Source organism: Microtus ochrogaster, chromosome 16 (assembly GCF_000317375.1).
Source record: "Microtus ochrogaster isolate Prairie Vole_2 chromosome 16, MicOch1.0, whole genome shotgun sequence".
In the NCBI taxonomy this organism is placed as follows: Eukaryota; Metazoa; Chordata; class Mammalia; order Rodentia; family Cricetidae; genus Microtus; species Microtus ochrogaster.
In genome coordinates, this window is record NC_022018.1 from 57,033,286 (window position 1) to 57,052,871 (window position 19,586).

Here is a 19,586-nt window from a genome sequence, read left to right on the forward strand (position 1 = left end):
CCCAAGCCTGTATTGCTGACAGCTGCCTGCAGTGTTCCTGCTCAAGCACACCCAAAGGAGGACACATTGCCATGGCAACACAATGACACTGTACAACTCAGCACCAAAGCAAGTGGGCAGATGGTCCCTCTGAGGACGGTATGGCGGCCAAGCTCTGGCAGAAGGAAACCGTTCCATAGGCCCTCACATCTATGTGGGAGACCAGGTCAGAAGGTGTGGGGCTGGGCTGCCACCCACCTCCAACTGCTCCTGGATACCCACTACTCATCCCCAAGTCACAAGGGCTCAGTCCTCCAACTGTGGCCAGGTCCCAGGAGGCACTCTAGACTAGGCAGGGAGCTGGACTCCCACATGTTCCTGTCTCAGCCAGTTTCCCCAACAGGGATGGGGATCAGCTCTGAAGAGGGCTCGTGAGTTCCCCTGTGACCTTATTTACCCCATCCCACACATCCCTGCCAGATCCCATACCTTAGACTTCCGGGCCCCCTTCTTGGCTCCTGTTTTCTTAGCCACTGGCTTCTTCTGGGATGGAGACTTGGCCTTTTTGGCCGGTGGAGGCGTGATGATGGCTTCCAACTTTCCCTTGGATCCTCGCTTCTTCGCCAGCAGCTCAGGGTGGATATTGGGCAACACTCCCCCGCTGGCTATGGTGACTCCTTTGAGCAGCTTGCAGGAAAAGCAAAGTCACAGGGGGTGAGCCAGACCACCTGCTCCAGGAGTGCCCTGCCTGACTCAAGTGGTCGGCCCTGTTCATACATACCCTGCCTCTGTGGCAGCTACAAGGACGGGACAGGACTCAGACGACACAGGGACAGAATCCTTCACTCATCACTTGGTTTCAGTTTACACTATCATCTCTCCCAGGAGAGGTGGGCACCCTTGCTAACCCCCTACCCCACTCCCAGTGAAGTCCCAACAAAAAAAAGAAGCTGCTCCAGGTCTTGACAGCCACCACAGGCTCTCCTGGGTCGCCTGAGTGTATTACTAGCATGCTGGAGGGGGGGGGGGCAGGCTGGAAAGCCCCATACCTGGTTCAGCTCCTCATCATTGGCCACAGCTAACAGGATGTGCCGGGGAGTGACCCGTCCCTTCTTGTTGTCTCTTGCTGCATTGCCAGCCAGCTCCAGGATCTCAGCTGTAGGCAAAGAGGAACATGTGGTCATTTCAAGGTATTAGAGAACTCACTTGCCTCTGTACCTCATGCAGGACGGGGCACAAGAAAGAGCTAACCAGAAGTGGGAAACTAGAGGTATGTTTTATAGGCAGAACTTCTGGAGAAACCAGGGAGAGTTTAACAGAAAAGATGGGCAGGATTAAAGGTTCCACCTTTCGTTTTGGAAATGGAAAGTTGGGAGGAATGGGAACCAGTGGAAGGCCACTGACTAAGTCCGTGGTAGGACTAAGATAGAAATCCAGCTCTGCTTCCATCTCCCAGAGCTGCCTGGGAGGGGTGTTTGGAGTGGATGTGGCCAGAAGGACACAATACCTGCACTTCCGGTAATACATCACCCACCTGTAGAATATAGGGGAGGGGGCTTGATACAGACAGTGCTTGAGAAATCTTTGGTGCCTGAATCAAGGAAGAACACCTGCACATTTGGATTTGAAGTCAGAAAGCTGTGAGCAGACTTATAAAGTCAATGTCATGGTCATATAAAACAAAGGGGTGGGGATAATACAGGCAGAGGAGAGCTAGGAACAGAGGCAGCTACGGTGTGTTCCTTTGACGGGATCCTCCCAAGTCATTCTGAAGACAAGTGAAGAGGGCTGAACATGGGAGTCACATCCGAGGAATGGTCTTGATGATGTGGATGTTCTTCCGTGCATGTGTTGCTTTACTGGTTGATGAAAAAAGCTTTTTTGGCCAATGGCTTAGCAGAGTGGTGCCAGGCAGGAAATCCGAACAGAGAAAGAGTAGACAGAGTCAGGGAGACGCCATGTAGCTGCCAAAGGAGGACACACCGGAACCTTAGGAACCTTACCGGTAGGCCACAGCCTCATGGCCATTCACAGATTGATAGAAATGGGTTAACTTATGATGTAAGAGCTAGTTAGGAATACACGAGAGTCATTGGCCAAACAGTGTTGTATTAATATAGTTTCTGTGTGATTGTTTGGGTCTGGGCAGCCAGGAACAAAGGAATAGTCTCCTACTACAATCTTTCCTAAATTGGACAGTAGCATGGTCATCTTGAAGGGGGCATTCTTGTTCTTAAGGAACTTATGCTGTGGCTAGATAGCTCAGGAGTTAAGAGCACTGACTATTCTTTCAGAGGACCTGGGATCAGTTTCCAGCACCCACATGGCAGCTCACAACTACATCTAAGTCCAGTTCCTGGAAACTGACGTCATCTTCTGGCCTCTGCTTGTACTGAATGTGCGTGCACGCACGCACGCGCACACGCACGCACACACACACACACACACACACACACACACACACACACAGGAAAACATTCACACACATAACGTGAAAGTAAATAAAAATAAAACAGAAAGTTCACGCTCAAGTATTTAGGAATGGAGCGTCCTGACGTTGTTGTGAGAACAAACTGTGGCAGCTGCTGTTTAATCTGCTAGGGTCAGAGTCCCTCTTCCCAATCCTGTCCTTTGTAACATGTACAGACCTGAACTTTACAGACAAGTGATATGTCTAAATGAAACAAGCCAGGCACAGGAAGATAAATACTGTAAGAGCCTACTAAGATACCAGATCTACCTAAGTTTAATTTAGAAGTTGGGGCTAGGGTGGGGGTGTGGTGATGGGAAATGAGGGTCAAAGGGTAAAAGTCAAGTTATATTTTAGGGAGAGTTCTAATGGTATGTCCAGGATGGTGACTATAGTTTGTAATACTATGTATCTCCTAATCACTAACACATATTTTAAATGTTCTCCAAACCTAAACACAGGAATATGAAGAACAAGTATGCTAACCAGATTAACATACTAAGTACATACATACAAAGCAGCACTGTACCCTGAGTATACAGATTGGTATTTATCCATTAGGAATAATACAATCCTTTTTTCCAGCATTTTGTATGTCTAAAACGTCTTCAAAACAAAAATCACGAGGGGGAATAAAACAAGACTGGGAGGCGGGGTCTAACATATAGCTGATGCTTACAAAGTCAATCTTCCTGCCCTTGAAGGCAGTCTCGTGGGGCAAACACAGATCGTTCCCATTACCAATGGCTGGGGCGTGCCCTGGCAAGAGATCCCTCCAGGCTCCCTGCTCAGCAATACAGTTCCCTTGGTAACCCTCACTGTCTTCATGGGATGTGCAGACTGTTCCTGACTGTGTCATCTGTTGTCCACGCTGTGGGTCTGCCCACGCCACCTGTGATGCCCTTCTATATTACCCTCCGGGCCAACTCAGGTCTGGTCTTCTGCTAGCACTGAACAAGGCCTAATAATTCCAGCCTCGCTGCATGTTCTAGATTACCCCGACAAAGTCTGTGCTTGGACACACCCTGGGACAAATAGAGATATACTGGCAGCTGTGTGAAAACCAAGCCTCAAGCTTACAATACTCGGGCCGTCTATTGTGCTTGCTTTGAGACACAGTTTTACTTTGGTCTTAAGACTTACTAGGTAACCAGGCTAGCCTCAAACCTGACTCTCCTGCCTCAATCTCCTGAGAGCTAGCTTAGTGCAGGCATCACCACACTTGAGATAGTATGTATATTTTTGAGATTAGCAACTAAGCCCCATGCCAAACTTGTTACATTTGTATAAAGACGAGAGTGTATGTGGTTACTCTGTGAGCACTGTCGTAATGACAGCAGGCAGAAGGGGAATCAGTCACACTTGGTACAGCAGGTCACTGTCCCTAAATCCAGGAAATCATTTTGCTCAGTCGTCACCCAGAGACAAATAGCCTGCATCTGAGAAGGGATGCAAAGGCACTGAGGTCCCTGTCTTACCAGCAGGAAGGGAGACCGAACAAGACTGCACAGGAGGCCAGAGCTCTAGGGAGTACCAAACTGGGCTTCATGGACAACAGTCACAGTGTGAGGCAGGAGACTGGCCAACACCTGCAGGCACTAACTGGAGACAGGTTTACCTTTCCACCCTAGCCTCACAAGGTGATTCTACAACCTCAGTACGCACAGTTTCTCAGTACTGAGGGAACTGTTCTCTCATGGGCTCTCATGGTAAATGAAGAGGTTAGTTGTAGTGCGCCTCAGGATGCAGAAATGCCTGCTTGTGGTCCAGTGGAGCCTCAGGTTCCTGGCCTTGTGGTGGAGGATTTAGCAAAGTAGGTACCTGAGGCTCCGCAAGAGCAGATTCTGGCAGTAAAGGGCAGAGAGAAGAGCCCACCAGAGCAGTTCCAGGGCTAGAACTCGGCAGTTAGGAAGGCTTTAGGGTGGTCTCTGGCATCACGGAGCTCTGGAGCCCACTCTTGGACGTTTCCTAGTGTTGTAAACTAAAAAGCGGTGCTAGAGAGAAAGACACCATGCACAGAGCTTATGTGGAGGGGATGTTTATTAGGGAAAGATAACATAAAACAGGAGAAAGGAAGGGGGAGACTGGCCTCTGGGGAGAGGAGCAGCAGGAGAAAAGAGAAAAGTGGACAGAGAAAGAGAGAGGGGGAGAGAGAGAGACAGGCAGAGAAGCAGAGGGGGGGGAACAGAGAAAAAGAAAGAGAGGTGAGGTGGGCAGGACACTTTCAAAAAGAAACAGTGAATGTGCACAGGAGGTGCTCTGAGTGGCTGCGGGCTGAAGACATATCCTGTCAGGACCCCAAGGACAGGCCAGTACAGACACCAGAACACTAACATCAAGCCTCTAGCCTCTAGCATACTCTCCTCTTAAGCCCTTTCCTCCTTCCCTGAAGCTATAGGGAAGGAGGAGCCAGAGTGTGCAGAGGGTGCCTGATAGGTTACAGTCTGCTGACCCTCCTGTTAAAAATGCCTTTCCTGCTCCTTTTGGAACAGAGGGAGCATACAGGAGCCTACAGCGCCACTCTGAGCCCACCGCATGACAAGCAAACATGGGAGCAGTTTCTTGGAGAAGCAGCCTCTTTTCTCTTCTCACAGGAGTGCTAACAGAAGGCTTCCCCAGTCAGAGGTGGGGTGAAGGAGAGGCGGGGTTTCTCGGGGGTTTCTGGCTTTTTGTGGGTTTTGTTTTGTTTCCAAAACTGTCCTCAATTCTCTGTGCAGGGAAATAGCAGATATGAAGACAGAAGACCCTGAGTGGTGCGGGCAGCTGATGGGGGGGGGGAGGTAGACTGTGAGAAATGGATAGAAAGCAACCGAATGCTCCAGAAGCAGCACCAGAGGTCAAGGGGTGCACTAACCCCCACAGACCTGAGGACACCCAGCTTTCACTAGCCTGCCCCTGATTTGTGGTTCCAGCTTCAATGGATTAGTTTTCCCTTGGAAAACTTTAAGGACACCTTGTATGTTGCCAGTTTAGCTTGGATTCAGAGGCGCCAGCTGGAGTTCCATGGGAATGGTGATGTGAAGAGAGGAGGGTGGACAGTTGTAGGAACGGGGGCTCCTGGGAAAGAGCACAGGAATGATGTCACTCCCTTGCCTTCTGTACCAAGGAACTGAAGTCCAAAGCTTCCTTTCTGCAAAACCCAGCAATGTGCACAGGCCAAGATAATGTCCAGCACTAGGTTCCTAGCACCAAAGAGTGGGCCCTGGACTCTGCAGGGAGGAGCAGGAGCTGTCCACATTACAACAGTACAACAGTAGGTGCGGCTTGGACAGACTCCAGCTGACTGAGCCAGTACTGTGGTTTGTTTACTCGCATGTGTTTCCAGATGGATAGTAACCACGGTAACACTATCACGAGGGGACACACAAGACAGAGCACCTCAAAGACACACCTTTTACAAGAAATGTGCTCCACACCCAAGCTGCCTCTACACTGCATTTTACAACAGGCGAGAAAGAAGAAGGGCAAATCCTGACTGCAGCTGTGAGCGCCTGCTCCTTGCTGAGCAACAGGTACCCTCTGCCCTTTTAGAAACAGCAATAAAGTAACAGCTTTCCTGGCCAGGATAGGGCCGCCTGCTGCATGGAGAAGGCGAGATACAAACTGCCAGGCATTCAGCAAAACAGGGTGGTTCCTGGTTGCTCTTCAGGGTACACTGGTCTTTACACAAAGGGAAAGGAAGGTTGCTGTGAGACTGTGGCCGGGTGTGAACACCACAGGGAGGAGGGCCTGAGCTCTGCTCTTCTGAATGTGACCCTCTCACTGGTGAGTTACATGGAGGGCAAGATCATGGGGGCTCTGAGCTGTAGGGCAATTAATTCCTGGGACCGCATCTCCATGGCTTCCAGGGCTCAGTGCCTAGACCCTTCCTCAGAGGGCTATTTAGGAGCCGGTGACAAGCCATGGAAGGCTGGGATGGGAGCATTAGGAGACAAGAACCAGAAGCCCGTGCCAGGCCCTTCACCCGTGGAACATTCTTCCTGGCCAGAGTCAGGCTAACTGTTATGGCTAATGACCAACACTGGCCTGGTTTGGGGCCCGGAGCACACGAGGTCAGCTCCAGAGGGGATTGTAAATACGGTAAAAGCTCCCCAGGCAGAAAGGCTGCATGAGGCACACTAATGGGTACTTTGGTAGCTGTTCTTTTAATACTGTTTAAAGATCTGACTGGAAAGACACCCAAGCACCTCACTCTTGGCCAGGTCTCCTGGCTTGTGGTGGCCAGGACTGGTGATGTGGTCTTGTCTCCTCAGAGTGCACAGCTCTCAAGCCTCATTGAACATGATGGTTTTAGGGCAACATGACAAGATTCCCACGACCCTGGACAAGGCCATGATTTAGCAGCCCTTTCATCTCTGGGACAGCTGGCTGAGCAAGAATACTTCTGACAGCCCTGCTTCTCAATTTTACCCCAAGCCCAAAGGTTTAGAATCTCTCCTCCCCCTCCCCCACACAACATCTCCAACTATAGCGCTCTGCTGTATGGAAGCATTCCGTCTACCTTCCTTGAGGGAGATGAAGTCATGGCTTGCAGAATTAGACTCTAACAGCTAACAGGTGATGTGGTGAGGCTGAGCCAAAGTCCAAACACAGACCTTGCAATAGGAAAGAATCTGGGGCTTTTAAAGAGCTGTTTGAAGCATCTCGTCTAACAAAAGAAAGATCGAAAGTAACAATCAGAAATCAAAGAAAGCAAATACTCGCGTAATCCCAGGGAGAACACAGATATCTGCTGCAGAGCCAACAGCATGACAAGGAATCTGTTCATTGTGTTTCTTTTGATTGCTCACCCCTCCATGGACTTCACGAGGTTCAGAACTGGGACACCATTCCAGAAGGCCTTAACCCAGTCAACCCCAACTGGAGGATGACCGCTAAGAGTTTCCTGTGTCCTGACAACACCATGGTCCTCTCTAATTCCCTCAGTGACCCTAGTGTCTGCTGCCATGTTCACCACAGAATCCACCCCACCTTCCAGGTGGGGAATCGCAGAGACTAAGGCTGGCAGAGTTGTCCCCTTGGTGGGGCTCCCTGCTGTTGGCCTGTCCCAGAGTCCACCCTCACCCAACCCTGGGCTTTCAGAGGAACCGGGTATTCCATAAAGTAAAGGCTATGCAGGCACTGTAGACAGTCCTTCTATGCTGAATACAGAGACTTTTCACGAGTGAACTGCTCCACTGCTTCCCACGAGGCCCATGCAGCTCATCCCTGCTGTCAGCTCTATGAACCAGGTGGCATGTGGTCCAGTCCCACAAGGACTACCAACAAGGCAGAACTGCAGCCTAACGTGGAGTCTCTGAAGTATGCTCCACTGGACACGCGTTTTTCACGTCAGAGTCGTATGCGAGTTTGAAGAGGCATGCATGCTAACAGAAGAAACACTTGAACTTTGCTGCCAAGCCCAGTGCTTGAGCAGCTCCGATGCAGGGACCTGTCCTTCACCTCTGCAGGTATGAGCTTCACTTACACCACCTCCAGGGGCCTGCGGCAAAGGGCAGCAGCCGTCCGTGAATGTGCCATGGGTGACACTAGGTCAGGTCTGATGTCAGGTACAGAGATTTGAATCTTAGCTTCTGTAATTTGCTGTCAGACATGGCTAAGACAACACCCTTCCTCATTCTATGAAACACGACTGAGGTTAGCTCTGAGGTTTGCTAAGTAAAAATGCTTAGTAGACTTAGTGACCACAAGCTACTACGTACTAAGGCTACACTATCCTTATGAAGAAGAGGGAGGAGAGGGAGGAAGGGGCAGAGGGGAAAGGTGGTGGGGGTGGAGGAAGGGGAGGCGATAGCAACAGCCCAGCCTTAATTACCAGGGCAAGAAACTAGACTTTCTTTCCCTTGTTTCCTCCTCTAAGCACCGGGTGGACAGAGGTGTGTGAAGAGCAGCAGAAACCCTGGTGTTTCCTCCCCAGCAGTTCACCCTTTGCTGTTACACTTAACAGTTTACATATGTTTGAAAAATGCACTTGAACTCTATTAACCTCTGTCCTGCCAGACCTGCCTTGATAGAACACAGCACCCCAGGCAGCTGCACAGGCAGACCCCCAGGCAGTAAGCGGGCTCTGCCTTGGGATGGGGTCAGGGACTTTTATCTGACCCCAGCAGGGGGCGCCATGGCCGGGCAGAACCAGAGCCAGGTGTAGAGACTACAGAACTCTTGCAGCAGAAGAGGGAAAGGGAAGGTGGCCTAAGTAAAGGTGCTCTACCCCAGCCCTGGCTGGTGCTGCACCACCAATCACTTACTTTCAAGGTCTCTAAATTAATTTACAAGGAAATGGTTAATGTGTATGCTTGTTTTAATACGGAAAACCACAGCCATTTGTTCTTCGTTCAGCCAGGAAGGGGTGAACAATCAGATGGCTGCGGAAATGAAATGATTTAGAGCATAATGTAAAGAGGAAGTTCATTTAAAGAGCCCCTACTTGGTACCATTTTCCAGATGGGCTTCTAAAGGGAAACCCAGGCACAGAGCAGCAAACTGCTGCGGTACACTCTCACACAGGCAGCATGGCCATGGGGAACCAGAATCAGAGAGAAGTAAAGGAAACAGAAAGAAATCAAAACAAGAGTGAATGCCAAGTGGCGCAGCTCCATGCTGTCCCACAGGCTTTGGCTACTACAAGTCACAAGTACCTCAGACACTGCCTCCCAGCCTGCACTGTCTTCTCAGAGCAAGGCTGCGAGCACAGGGAACGTCAGGTTGCTCTCCATGGCTGAGTGTTTCTAGAAGAGTAGCCAAAGTAGCAGAGTGCCACAAAAGGAAGGACCCCAAGAGGGACTGCAGCTCCTGGGGCCACCCTCATTAGCCCCACCTTTGTACTATCTGTGGATTCCTGAGGCTGAGGGCCAGTGTCTAGGCACACATGCATAAGCTCAGATACTCCCTGCACTCCATTCTTCCTCCTTTGAGGGGCCAAAGAAGAGACATTGGTCCAGAAGCCTCTTGCCCTCCACTGCGTCCCCAGCACTCCCGAGCAACACAACCTTGCACACTGATTGCACAGGCCTTCCATTTGAGGCCTGTGGGGCTCTCCTGAGGCTCCTGGCTATGGCAGATGCTCCCTAGAAACTTGCTATTCTGTGGCTGCCAGCATGGGCCAGATCCTTCCCGAAACCCCAGCCCTGGTCACTCCAAGAACCATGCCCTCCTGGCTTCTACTATTTCCAACTCATGCTCTGGAGTCCCCTCACCCTTGGCCTTGTACCTGTCATCCCCTAGTCTCTGTTGCAGGACCTCTGTTTCCCTGGTCCACCAGGCCACAGAAGGGTCTCCGGCCCCTGCACACTCTGGTAGTGACATGTGTCTGCTCTGGAGCTGCCCCCTCAGGCTTAGCCTTCACTAAGAACTAGGACTGGATGCACACCAGTCCTCCTGGGGGTCACCAGGGGCTACTTGAAATAAGCAAGCACAAAGTGGACTAGTGGTCCCGGGAGACCAGTGGGGCCTGAGGTAGGGTCAGGAGGTCAAGGAAAACGGTACTGCCTCAGGCAAGTTGTCCTCATTTTCTCAATGAATGCAGACACTGACTCTCTGCAGTCAGCATCCAGATTTATAAAGACAACAGATAAACGTTGCCAAAGTCTACCTCAGCTACTAATCATGACAAGTAACACCAGTTGGGATATAAGGACAATCATAGCTATCTGCAGAGCGTCTGAGTTTCCAAACGGCCCTGCCAGCTGAAATGAGAGCCATAGGAGTAGGCTTCTAAAAGATGCACAACAGCTCCCTTCAGACAGACAGACAGTGTAATCAGATAATGAGAGGACATCGGGCAGTCCCGTAAGCTACAGAAGGGGGCAGCTCTGGAGACCCAAGACCACACACGCTCCAGCCACTAAATGGAAGATGCAATTACCTAATAAAGAAGCAGCCAGGGTCCCAAGAGAAGGTAGAAAAGGAGGGATGGAAGGTACCCAGAGCAGCGGGCGAATGGTGCACCTGGCAAATCCAGGGAGGGTTCATGTCACCTTCTTGGCAAGCAAACCTGCTCATGGTATAGATGACAGACCTTGGGGACTTTAGGAGCAACAGGAAAAGGCAGTCTGTGTGAGTCTTCTAAATCCCTCCTGCTTGCCAGTAACAGTTGCCCCATCAAGTGCCCCTCCTTCCACAGGTGTGGCCATTGCTCAAGTTCATCCCAATTCTGCTTCATTTAAAACTCCAGGCTCCAGCGCGGCTCCAGTTTCCCGGCATCACGACCCCATCAGTGCCCTGCTCCCTCCCGAAGCTTACCATCCTGACTAGTGTCCTCCTTCATTAAAGAACCGTTCCTGCCATGCTGTGGGACTTCAGGCCCCATGCGAGGAGCTCGGCTACCACCAGAGAGATGGGAGAGGAAGGCTCAGTCCCTGTGCTGGATCAAGGCGACAGCCTCTGATATGGTTGACGCATGGGACAATGGATGCAAATCCTTTGACTCCCACACCCAGCTTGTGTACTTGGTCAGGGCTCGGTGAATCTTTCACAAGTGGGTCATTCCGGATGAATTACTGACTGAGAGGCCCGATCACTGGTGTGGTCGGGAGGTGCAGAAGGCGATGCATGGGCTGTTCTCCAAGGCCCTGGCCTGGTTTCATCTATCAGAACACAGGCTCTGGATACAGTGTGGGCGAGGACCATGGGGACAAAGTGCCATCCCAGAGGAAAGCAGGCAAGGCTGGGCTCGGGGTGTGGCAAGCCCTGTCTCACAGCCCCAAGTGAAGACTGGGCTGGGGAAAGGGGTAGAGGCGGGCTAGGTCCACCCCACTCAATCAACCTGTGCATACCATGTGAGCCCATTACCCTCTTGGTGCACTGAGTTGTTTTTTTTTTTTTAATTCATTTTCTAGATTTATTCTGGAAAATTTATTCAAAGGAAAAGACTATTTTCACAAAGTACATATATAAAAAAACAAGGGAGAAGCAGGTAGTCAAAGCTCAGAGAGAGATCCTAGGCCTCACTGAATATCCTTTGTCAGGTGAATTTTACCAGGGGAACTTTTACCTACTAAAAAAATAAACTGGACAAAAGGCAAGGCAATGCATACCATTGGGTATACGAAACTGCTACGAGGGGGAAGTATGCAACAATTCAGACCAATAAAACAGAAAAGGGGTCCAGAAGGGATCCCCATTATCCTGGGAAGTCCATGTGTGATCCAGCTAGGTCAGGGGAAAGATAGGGTCTTCAGTTAACCGTGTTGGAGTAACCAGTTTACCACATCAGGATAAATTCCAAATGCTTTAAAGTAAGAATATAAAAAATAAACCACTACAAACAGACCGTTTTTTCCCGTGGTGTCAATACCTACTCTCTGCCCTTCACACAGGTCACTCTCGTTAAATCAATGCTGCGCAAAGACAAAAGGCTTGCGAGGAGGAGGGAAATCTGCTGGAGTCGAGAAGTGGGAGGGCAGTGAGAAAGGGCAACCGAGTAAGAATGCATGTGTACACGGACAAACTGTCAGACAGCATGTGGCTGGGGATGGCTCGGCAGGAAAGGCTCCTGCCACCAGACCTGATAAAATCTGAGCTCAATCTCAGGAGCCTAGCTCCCAAAAGTTGTCTTCTGACCACCACACACGTGCCATGGAAGCAATCTCCTGTACTCACATATACACATACAAAATCAATAAGCATGAAGTATGTGTCCGTGTGTGTCCCCTTCTGAACAGTGGCTCAGAGTCCAACAGAAATGGACTAAGGAAGACATCACATTGGGGTGGAGAGATGGCTCAGCAGTTAGAGTACTGCCTGCTCTCGTCCAGGGCCCGGGTTCAGTGCCCAGCTCACAACCATGTGTAATTTCAGTTCTAAAGGATCTGTCCTCCACTGTACACACATAGTATGCTTACATTCATACAGGCAAAACAAACATACAGATAAAATTAAAATAAATCTTTTGTAAAGATTTTATACCATTATTTAAAGAACATACAATTGTAAAATTTAAATATGATAACAGAAAATTATGTAAAATCAAGAAATTATATTAAAATAAATAAATACAGACCAGCTGACATTTTTTAAGAGCTCCAGCAGAACTTAGAGAAACTGGGGTATCGCTGCAGCCTGGCCTGGGGACAAATCAAGTGGCAAAAGCACTCTCCAGTCTGATGACCCATGTTCAATCCAGAAACCACAGAGAGCCCAAAGTGATGTGCACTCCTAAGGAGAGATAGGAGCAGAGACCCAAGAACCATCTGGAAGCTCATGGGCCAGCATGACAGACCCTGCCTCAAAAAGAGATGGTGAAGACAGACCCCAGAAACTGTTCTCTGACCCCCACGTGCCCCGTGGCACTGCACACCAGCATACAACATAACATTTTCTGACTGAACCACATTGAAGAGAGAGTCAATAAACTGGGAAGACCCAGAGGGCTTTTACCCAGATCAGAAGAGCTTATCTAGAATGTTCAGAAAGAGATGGGGAAAAAAAATAAGATTAACAGAGGAAGGTGGAATGAAACACTATCACATGTTAAATCTGTCATCTATAAAGAAAGACCGAGATACCGTCAAGTTCACAAACAACCCGAGAGTATTTACCATGAACAGAACATACATCCCAGAAGGAAGAAAGCACATTAAGGTTGTGGCATGTGAAGCCTGCATTTCAAGATGCTATAAGCTTCTCTTGGCCCAAGAAAAACAGACCCTTAATGTAGAAGTTGTCTGTTCTTCTGCAGATACTGGTGGCAAAAATAAAAATGCCAGATTGCTTCATCAAGAGATATCATGGGGGTGGGAGAGAGCTGAAAGAAATGAGTGGAAAGAGGATCATTTCAGGGTTAGGTAGAAACCTGGTGCAAGGGAAAGTCCCAGGAATCTCCATGGATGACCCCAGATAAGACTCCTAGAAATAGTGGATACACGGCCTGAATTGGCTGGCCATCTCCTGTGACCAGGCAAGATCTCCAGGGGACACCAAACCAGCTTCAGAATCCTTGATCTACAGCCTGCCCTGCCTATGAGATGTGCTGGGATAAGGGTGGCACAGAGACTGTGGGAGTGGCCAACCAATGCCTGGTCCAGCTGAGACCCATGCCAGGAGAGTGAGCCCACTCCTGGAGTGTCAAAGACCTAGGATAGAACCAAAAATGATGAGAGAAATACAAAGTCAATGTAATGATGCCTAATGATATTCTGCTATTCTCATAAGAATAGTGACTACCCCAATTGTCATCAGAGAGGCTTCGTACAGCAACTGGTGTGGACAGCTGCAGAGGCCAACAGTCAAACAGTAGGCCTAGTTTAGTGAATCCTACTGAAGAGAAGGAGGAAGAATTGTGGTAGCCAGAGGACATCACAGTAAAACCCACAGAATCCACTAATCTGAGCTCACAGAAGCTCCCAGGCTTAACTGACAACCAGGGAGCCTGCATGGGACTGACCTAGGCCTTCTGCATATATTTGTGACAACTGTAGAGCTTGGTCTTCTTGTGGGGCTCCTAACAGTGGAAGCAGGGGCTGTCTGACTCTTTTACTGGTTTTGGAGACCCTCATACTGGGCTAGATTCCTCATTCTGGGTTGCCCTGCCCAGTCTCAATACAAGGCCAGGTGCTTAGTTTTATTACAACTTGATATGTTGTTGCTATCCATGGGAGGCCTGACTTTTTCTGAATAGAAATGGAAGAGACGTGAATGGAGATGGGGAGCAGAGGGGAGGTGGGAGGAGGGATTGGTAGGAGAGGAGGGAGGGGAAACTCTGGTTGGGATGTAAAATAAATGCATTTTTTTTTAGAGAGAGAGAAAGAGACCATGAAAGCACAGTGAGCCTCCATACTCTACAGTTCTTAGGTGCTGTGGTTTATCTTCACAATGGCAGAGATTTTCAATAAGTATACTATAATGTGTGAACAGGTATGTAAACAGTCTCAGTATGGATGTCATACTTGGCAACAAAAAAAATTAAATCAAAATAGACCACAGATCTAACTATATAGAACAAGAACCATAAAATTTATAGAAGGTAATGGGGAAAAAAAACCTTGATGTCTTTGGGTCTGATAAAAACACTACAGTCCCATCTGTGAAAGAAAGAACTGACAGGTTAGCCTTTGTTGAAATTAATTTGTTCTGTTCTATGAAAGACACTGTCAAGGGCTGGAGATGAAATTCAATGACAAAGCATTTCCCAGCACTTGTGAAGTCCTAGGGTCAATCCCCAGCGCCACATTAACAACCACCCCCCAAAAAAGAAAGAGAGACAGAGAAAGAATAAAAGAAAGAAAGAAGGAAAGGAAGGAAGGAAGGAAGGAAGGAAGGAAGGAAGGATGAAAGGATGAAAGGAAGAAAAGAAGAAAAACAATGAGTTGAGTGTGGTGATATCGCCCTACAACCTCAGAACTGGGGATGTTGAGGCAGGAGGATTCTGGGCTTAAGGTCACCCTAGTCCTCGCCAACCTAGATACACAGTGATTTCTAGGTCAGCCTGGATTACAGGCTTCAAAATGGGGGCGTGGTAGTGCTGACGTGGTGACACAGGCCTTCAATCCCAGCACCTGAAAGACAAATCTCTGTGAGTTCGAGGCCAGACTCATTTATACAACGAGTTCCAGGCAAGCCAGGGCTACACAATAAGACCCTGTCTCAAAACAATAAACATACAAAGAAGCCTAAGCACTAAATGATAATATAAATTAAATCTGATATAAATATGTGATCCAGCCCTGGGAGAGAATGGGGATCCAGGACAACTATTTCAGAGTATCCAGGACCCATCTGCTCCATGGACATTTTAGGAAAGCCAGATTAGTCAGTGTAATCCCTAACAACAATATATACACGTCTTTACACCCACAGGTAAAGTGTAATCTTCACCCCTAACCAAAGAAATTTCGCTTTGCAACAGAGAAACCACAGCCAATGAGATGCAGAGCTGTGGATCGCAGTGTGAAAGGCTACAGGTACAAAGTAGTCCTGCACCTAAGGCTCAGGAACACTGCAGAAAGAGGGTAAAAAAAAAAAAAAAATCATAAGAGCCAGAGGCTCAGGGAATTTGCTAGTAATGTCAGAAGCTACGCCCATAAAGTCTCACCACGTCTGCTCAAACGTGAGCTGAATAGGGATGGTATCAATGGACACGCCGAGGTGGAGGGGGGGGGGGACGGGGGACGGGACGGGACGGGACGGGGACGGGGGACCCACAAGGCCTGGGAGCAGGAGAGGCAGTCTTCTCCAGGGAAGAACACATCAACTGTTTCAGCCCTGAAAACATACATGCAAGTAACACACGGACTAAGCAGGTGATATTTAGGAATATATATGTAAATAACATATACATATATGCATGCAGTAACAATGAAAGAAGAGGCCATGAATTTGAAGCAAAGTGGAGAAAGTTTGGCGAGGGGGGAAGGGAAGGGAGAGACATATTACCTCAAAAATCAAAAGTAAAAAAGAAAGGAAGAAGTAAGAAAGAAACAAACTAAATCCAGATCAAGGACTCTTGAAGAACTCAGCCTGGAGCTCTACAGAGCCTGTGCAGCAGTGCAGCAAAGGAGGCCAGTCCTCCAGCCCTCCTGCTCCTCCACATCTGCAGGAAGGTGACCCTTGGCTTCCAGGCTCTTCCCTTTAGCCCTAAAGTATACCCCCAAGGGAAGCCGTTACAACTGACACCATTCAGTTAGGGAAGTAGTGCTGAACTGATTCTTGTTCAAGGGCTCCCTGGAGTCATCTGCCCCTCAAGAGATGAAAGACTGAGGTTGCAGGTGGACACAGCTCCTGAATCTCCTTAGTCACTCGACAGTTTAGTGCAAGACTCAGCATTAACTCCATAGTCTGTTTCCAATAAAAAAACACTGATAGTTCTTGTTAGTGACAGCCAGACTAACACTGCTCATCCTGCACACAGGGCTGCACAGCCAGCTGCTCCCTCTGGTTGGTGGGATTCTAAGTATGTTTCAGTTTCCTAAACTTTCCAACACAAAGTACTCACAAAGCCAGAAAAGGAAACAGATCCAAAATGGCCTCTGCACAGTTAACTTTAAATTTCAGTAGCCACCACCTTTCTTCTTGTTGCAATCCTGTCTCCTTAAAATTTTTGGCTTCTCAGTTCTGTGTTTTATTTTAATTTAAGGAAAATGAGGTTGGTGCTGTCATAGTGTCAAAGCAGTCATGCAGACAAGGCACACAGGCATTCCAAGGCTGTGCAGCATCACAGAGCTCAGCCTGAATATATTCCACTTTCTGCTCTATTTTTAGCTGTGTTAGTTCAGAACACACTGGGGTGTCCCAGAAAGGAAAGCAGCAAAGAGATTTGGGACTCATTTTCAAGGAAAGTGACAGATTAACTGCAGGCCCTAACTGCAGGCCCTGCCAAAGCCAATCTTCAGTTTGGAGGATCCTGTCTTTTTCTCCACAGAAGTGGCAAGTGTGGGCCGGGCAGTGGTGGAGCACGTCTTTAATCCCAGCCCTTGGGGGAAGAGGCAGGTGGACCTCTGTGGGTTCGAGGCTAGCCTGCTCTACAGAGCAAGTTCCAGGTCACGTTCCAAAGATACAGAGAAACCCTGTCTCGAAAACAAACAAACAAAGCAAGTGTGACAGGTGCGAGTTGCAAGGCACATCTGTGTAGCAAGGTTGTTGTTGCCAGGAGAGTTCTCTCTTCCCTTTCCCTAAGAGATTACATTTAGCCCAAGTTAGAGACCAGAAGCCCCATGGTGCATGGATGAGGATGACCATTTTGTTGGCCAAACCCAGTTGGCAGGAAAATGTCGAGCAGTCATGCCTTGTTCTTGGGGTTTAGTGCAGGCAGGCCCAAGACCTGAACCTCATTCAGGCTGAATAGTGACCATCAGGTCACCCTGGGGGTGGAGGAGTGGGGGAACATCTGCTTCTCCAAGTCAGGAGTTAGCCCTGAAACTTTACAACCATCAGTCAAGTATCTGACCTGTAGCACTGACCACGAGAGGTCATGGAAAGGCTCTAGCCAGGGACAAGACTCAAGAGGGAAGACCAAGATTTGAAACATGGGGGATGGGGTGGGGCTTTGGAAATGGAATGAAAGAGTAGGGGATGATCAATATGCAAGTGCTGATGTCTTCATTATATTATACATTTTATAGATTTGACCCAAGCAAGGCAGAAAAGCCAAAGGCCACCACCTCATCCTACAAGATTCACATACCAATATGACACTAGGTTTTTAAACATCCCAGCTTCGACTCAAATCAATGGTCCTGTAGGGATATCCTGTCCTGGGAGTTGGTAGCCAACATTTCCCATTCTGCTCATCTGCATGACACCCTTTGCTGGTGGATTTCATTTGGGCACACAGGCTTCAGTCACTAGAATGTTAAATACAGAATAAAAGGTATGTGGCAAGCCGGGCGGTGGTGGCGCACACCTTTAATCCCAGCACTCGGGAGGCAGAGCCAGGTGGATCTCTGTGAGTTCGAGACCAGCCTGGTCTACAGAGCTAGTTCCAGGACAGGCTCCAAAGCCACAGAGAAACCCTGTCTCGAAAAAAAAAAAAAAAAAAAAAAGGTATGTGGCAAGATTATATAACAAGGGACAGGACAAAAACAAGAAAATGATCTGATCATGGAAGAACCAGGCCTGTTCCCGCAGGGCTTTGGTTGAGAGGCCGTGAAGGCTCTTCCTTCCAGGGCAAGCTTCTTGAAGGCCGAGCTCTTGTTTCCAGCCCCAGTGTGTAGCACTAGGTCCCGCAGTAGCTTAGTGCAAGCATATATAGCATGAGCATAAAACTTCCCAAGGTGACTGTCTAACTTAGATGTTTCAGCTGTCTACATTACAGTTCTCTATGGAGGAGACCTGGGTATTCCTAGGTCCAGCTTGGAGAGTCAACGCCAAGCCAGACTACAGTTCATTCTTTAAGGTGAAGCTTTGTGTCTCCTAACTTAACCCTCCTCAGATGCCACCACTTTGAGTCCTGTGCTCCTAACTATCATAGCAAAGTCTTCATATAGCTATTTCTTCCTTTTGTTCTTATGTGAGATGTCCTTCTGTATATATGTTGCTCTTATTGGTTAATGAATAAAGTTGCTTTGGCCTATGGCAGGGTAGACTATAGACAGGCTGGAAGAGATCTAGAGAGAGTAGGTGGAATCAAGGAGACACCATGATGCTGCTGAAGGAGAAGGACATATTGGAACTTACTGGTAGGCCACAGCCTCAAGGTGATACACAGATTAATAAAAATGGTTTAATTTAAGATATAAGAGCTAGCCAATAGGAAGCCTGAGTTAACAGGCCGACCCGTGTTGTAATTAATATAGTTTCTTTGTGATTATTCTGATCTGGGCGGCTAGGAAACCCAAGAGCAGTCTCCAGTTACAAAAAGACACCCACCGAATGGAGCATGGATCCACATAAAACCTAAAAATACTTAAAAGAAAGAAGAAGGCTTCTAGACTTACAAGAGAGAGAGAGAGAGAGAGAGAGAGAGAGAGAGCGCCAAACACAGCTTCTTGGTGCATTTTTTTTCTCCAGATAGGCTCTGTTTGCTGGTGACAAGCAGAGGTGTGGCTCCTTTAAGGGATGGCTTCCTGGCTCACCATTATCAACAACAACAACAAAACAAACAAACAAAACCAAAAAAAAACCTTGCATTTTCCAGGTTTGTGCTGGCAGCACGAACTCTGGCTATTTGAGAGATCCTGTGCTTAAATGGGGTTTGTGAGCAGCCTGCTACTAGTTCCTTAATGGTGACAAAGACCCACTGCATCCCTGGAGCTGGGGTCATGAGCATGGCTAGCAGAGGCAGTAAACATACCTTTGTCATGTTGGATGGGGTGGAGCCACCAGGCAAGGCCATGGAGTTGGTCCTAGCAACACCCATTTAGCATTTAGGAAGAAAAAGGTGCTCCTGGTCAGAAAATGATTACAGATATGCAATAAAGACAGATTCAAACAAAAAAAGACCTCTGAATGGGTCACAATGTTGGATATATGTATATGGGCTTACGAGAGAGAAGAAAGAGTACAGAAAGTCATAAATTAAAGGAGTAAAGACAGTATTAAAAGGAGTAAAAAAATTAAGCCACATAAAGATGGGACATACATAGAGAGTCTGGATTATGTATATTATTGTGTTTTCTTTAAATTTTTTGATTAAAGAGACACATTTGATTCTGGATGCTGCTACACTAAACCAACATATATATAAGTATCTTGACTTCAAAAT

The 19,586-nt window shown here is 48.2% G+C and overlaps 1 protein-coding gene across 4 annotated transcripts in view; it reads right to left on the reverse strand.

The window, feature by feature from the left end:
- LOC101981297 (core histone macro-H2A.1) overlaps nt 1-19,586 on the reverse strand; it is a 64,073-nt gene that overhangs the window by 27,048 nt on the left and 17,439 nt on the right. For all 4 annotated transcript variants that reach the window (XM_005355261.2, XM_005355262.2, XM_005355259.2 and 1 more), the window contains exons 3-4: nt 1,029-1,135; nt 469-666 (exon numbers count right to left, since the gene is read on the reverse strand). In XM_005355261.2, the coding sequence (XP_005355318.1) occupies nt 469-666; nt 1,029-1,135 (305 nt within the window). The remainder of the gene's footprint in view (nt 1-468; nt 667-1,028; nt 1,136-19,586) is intronic.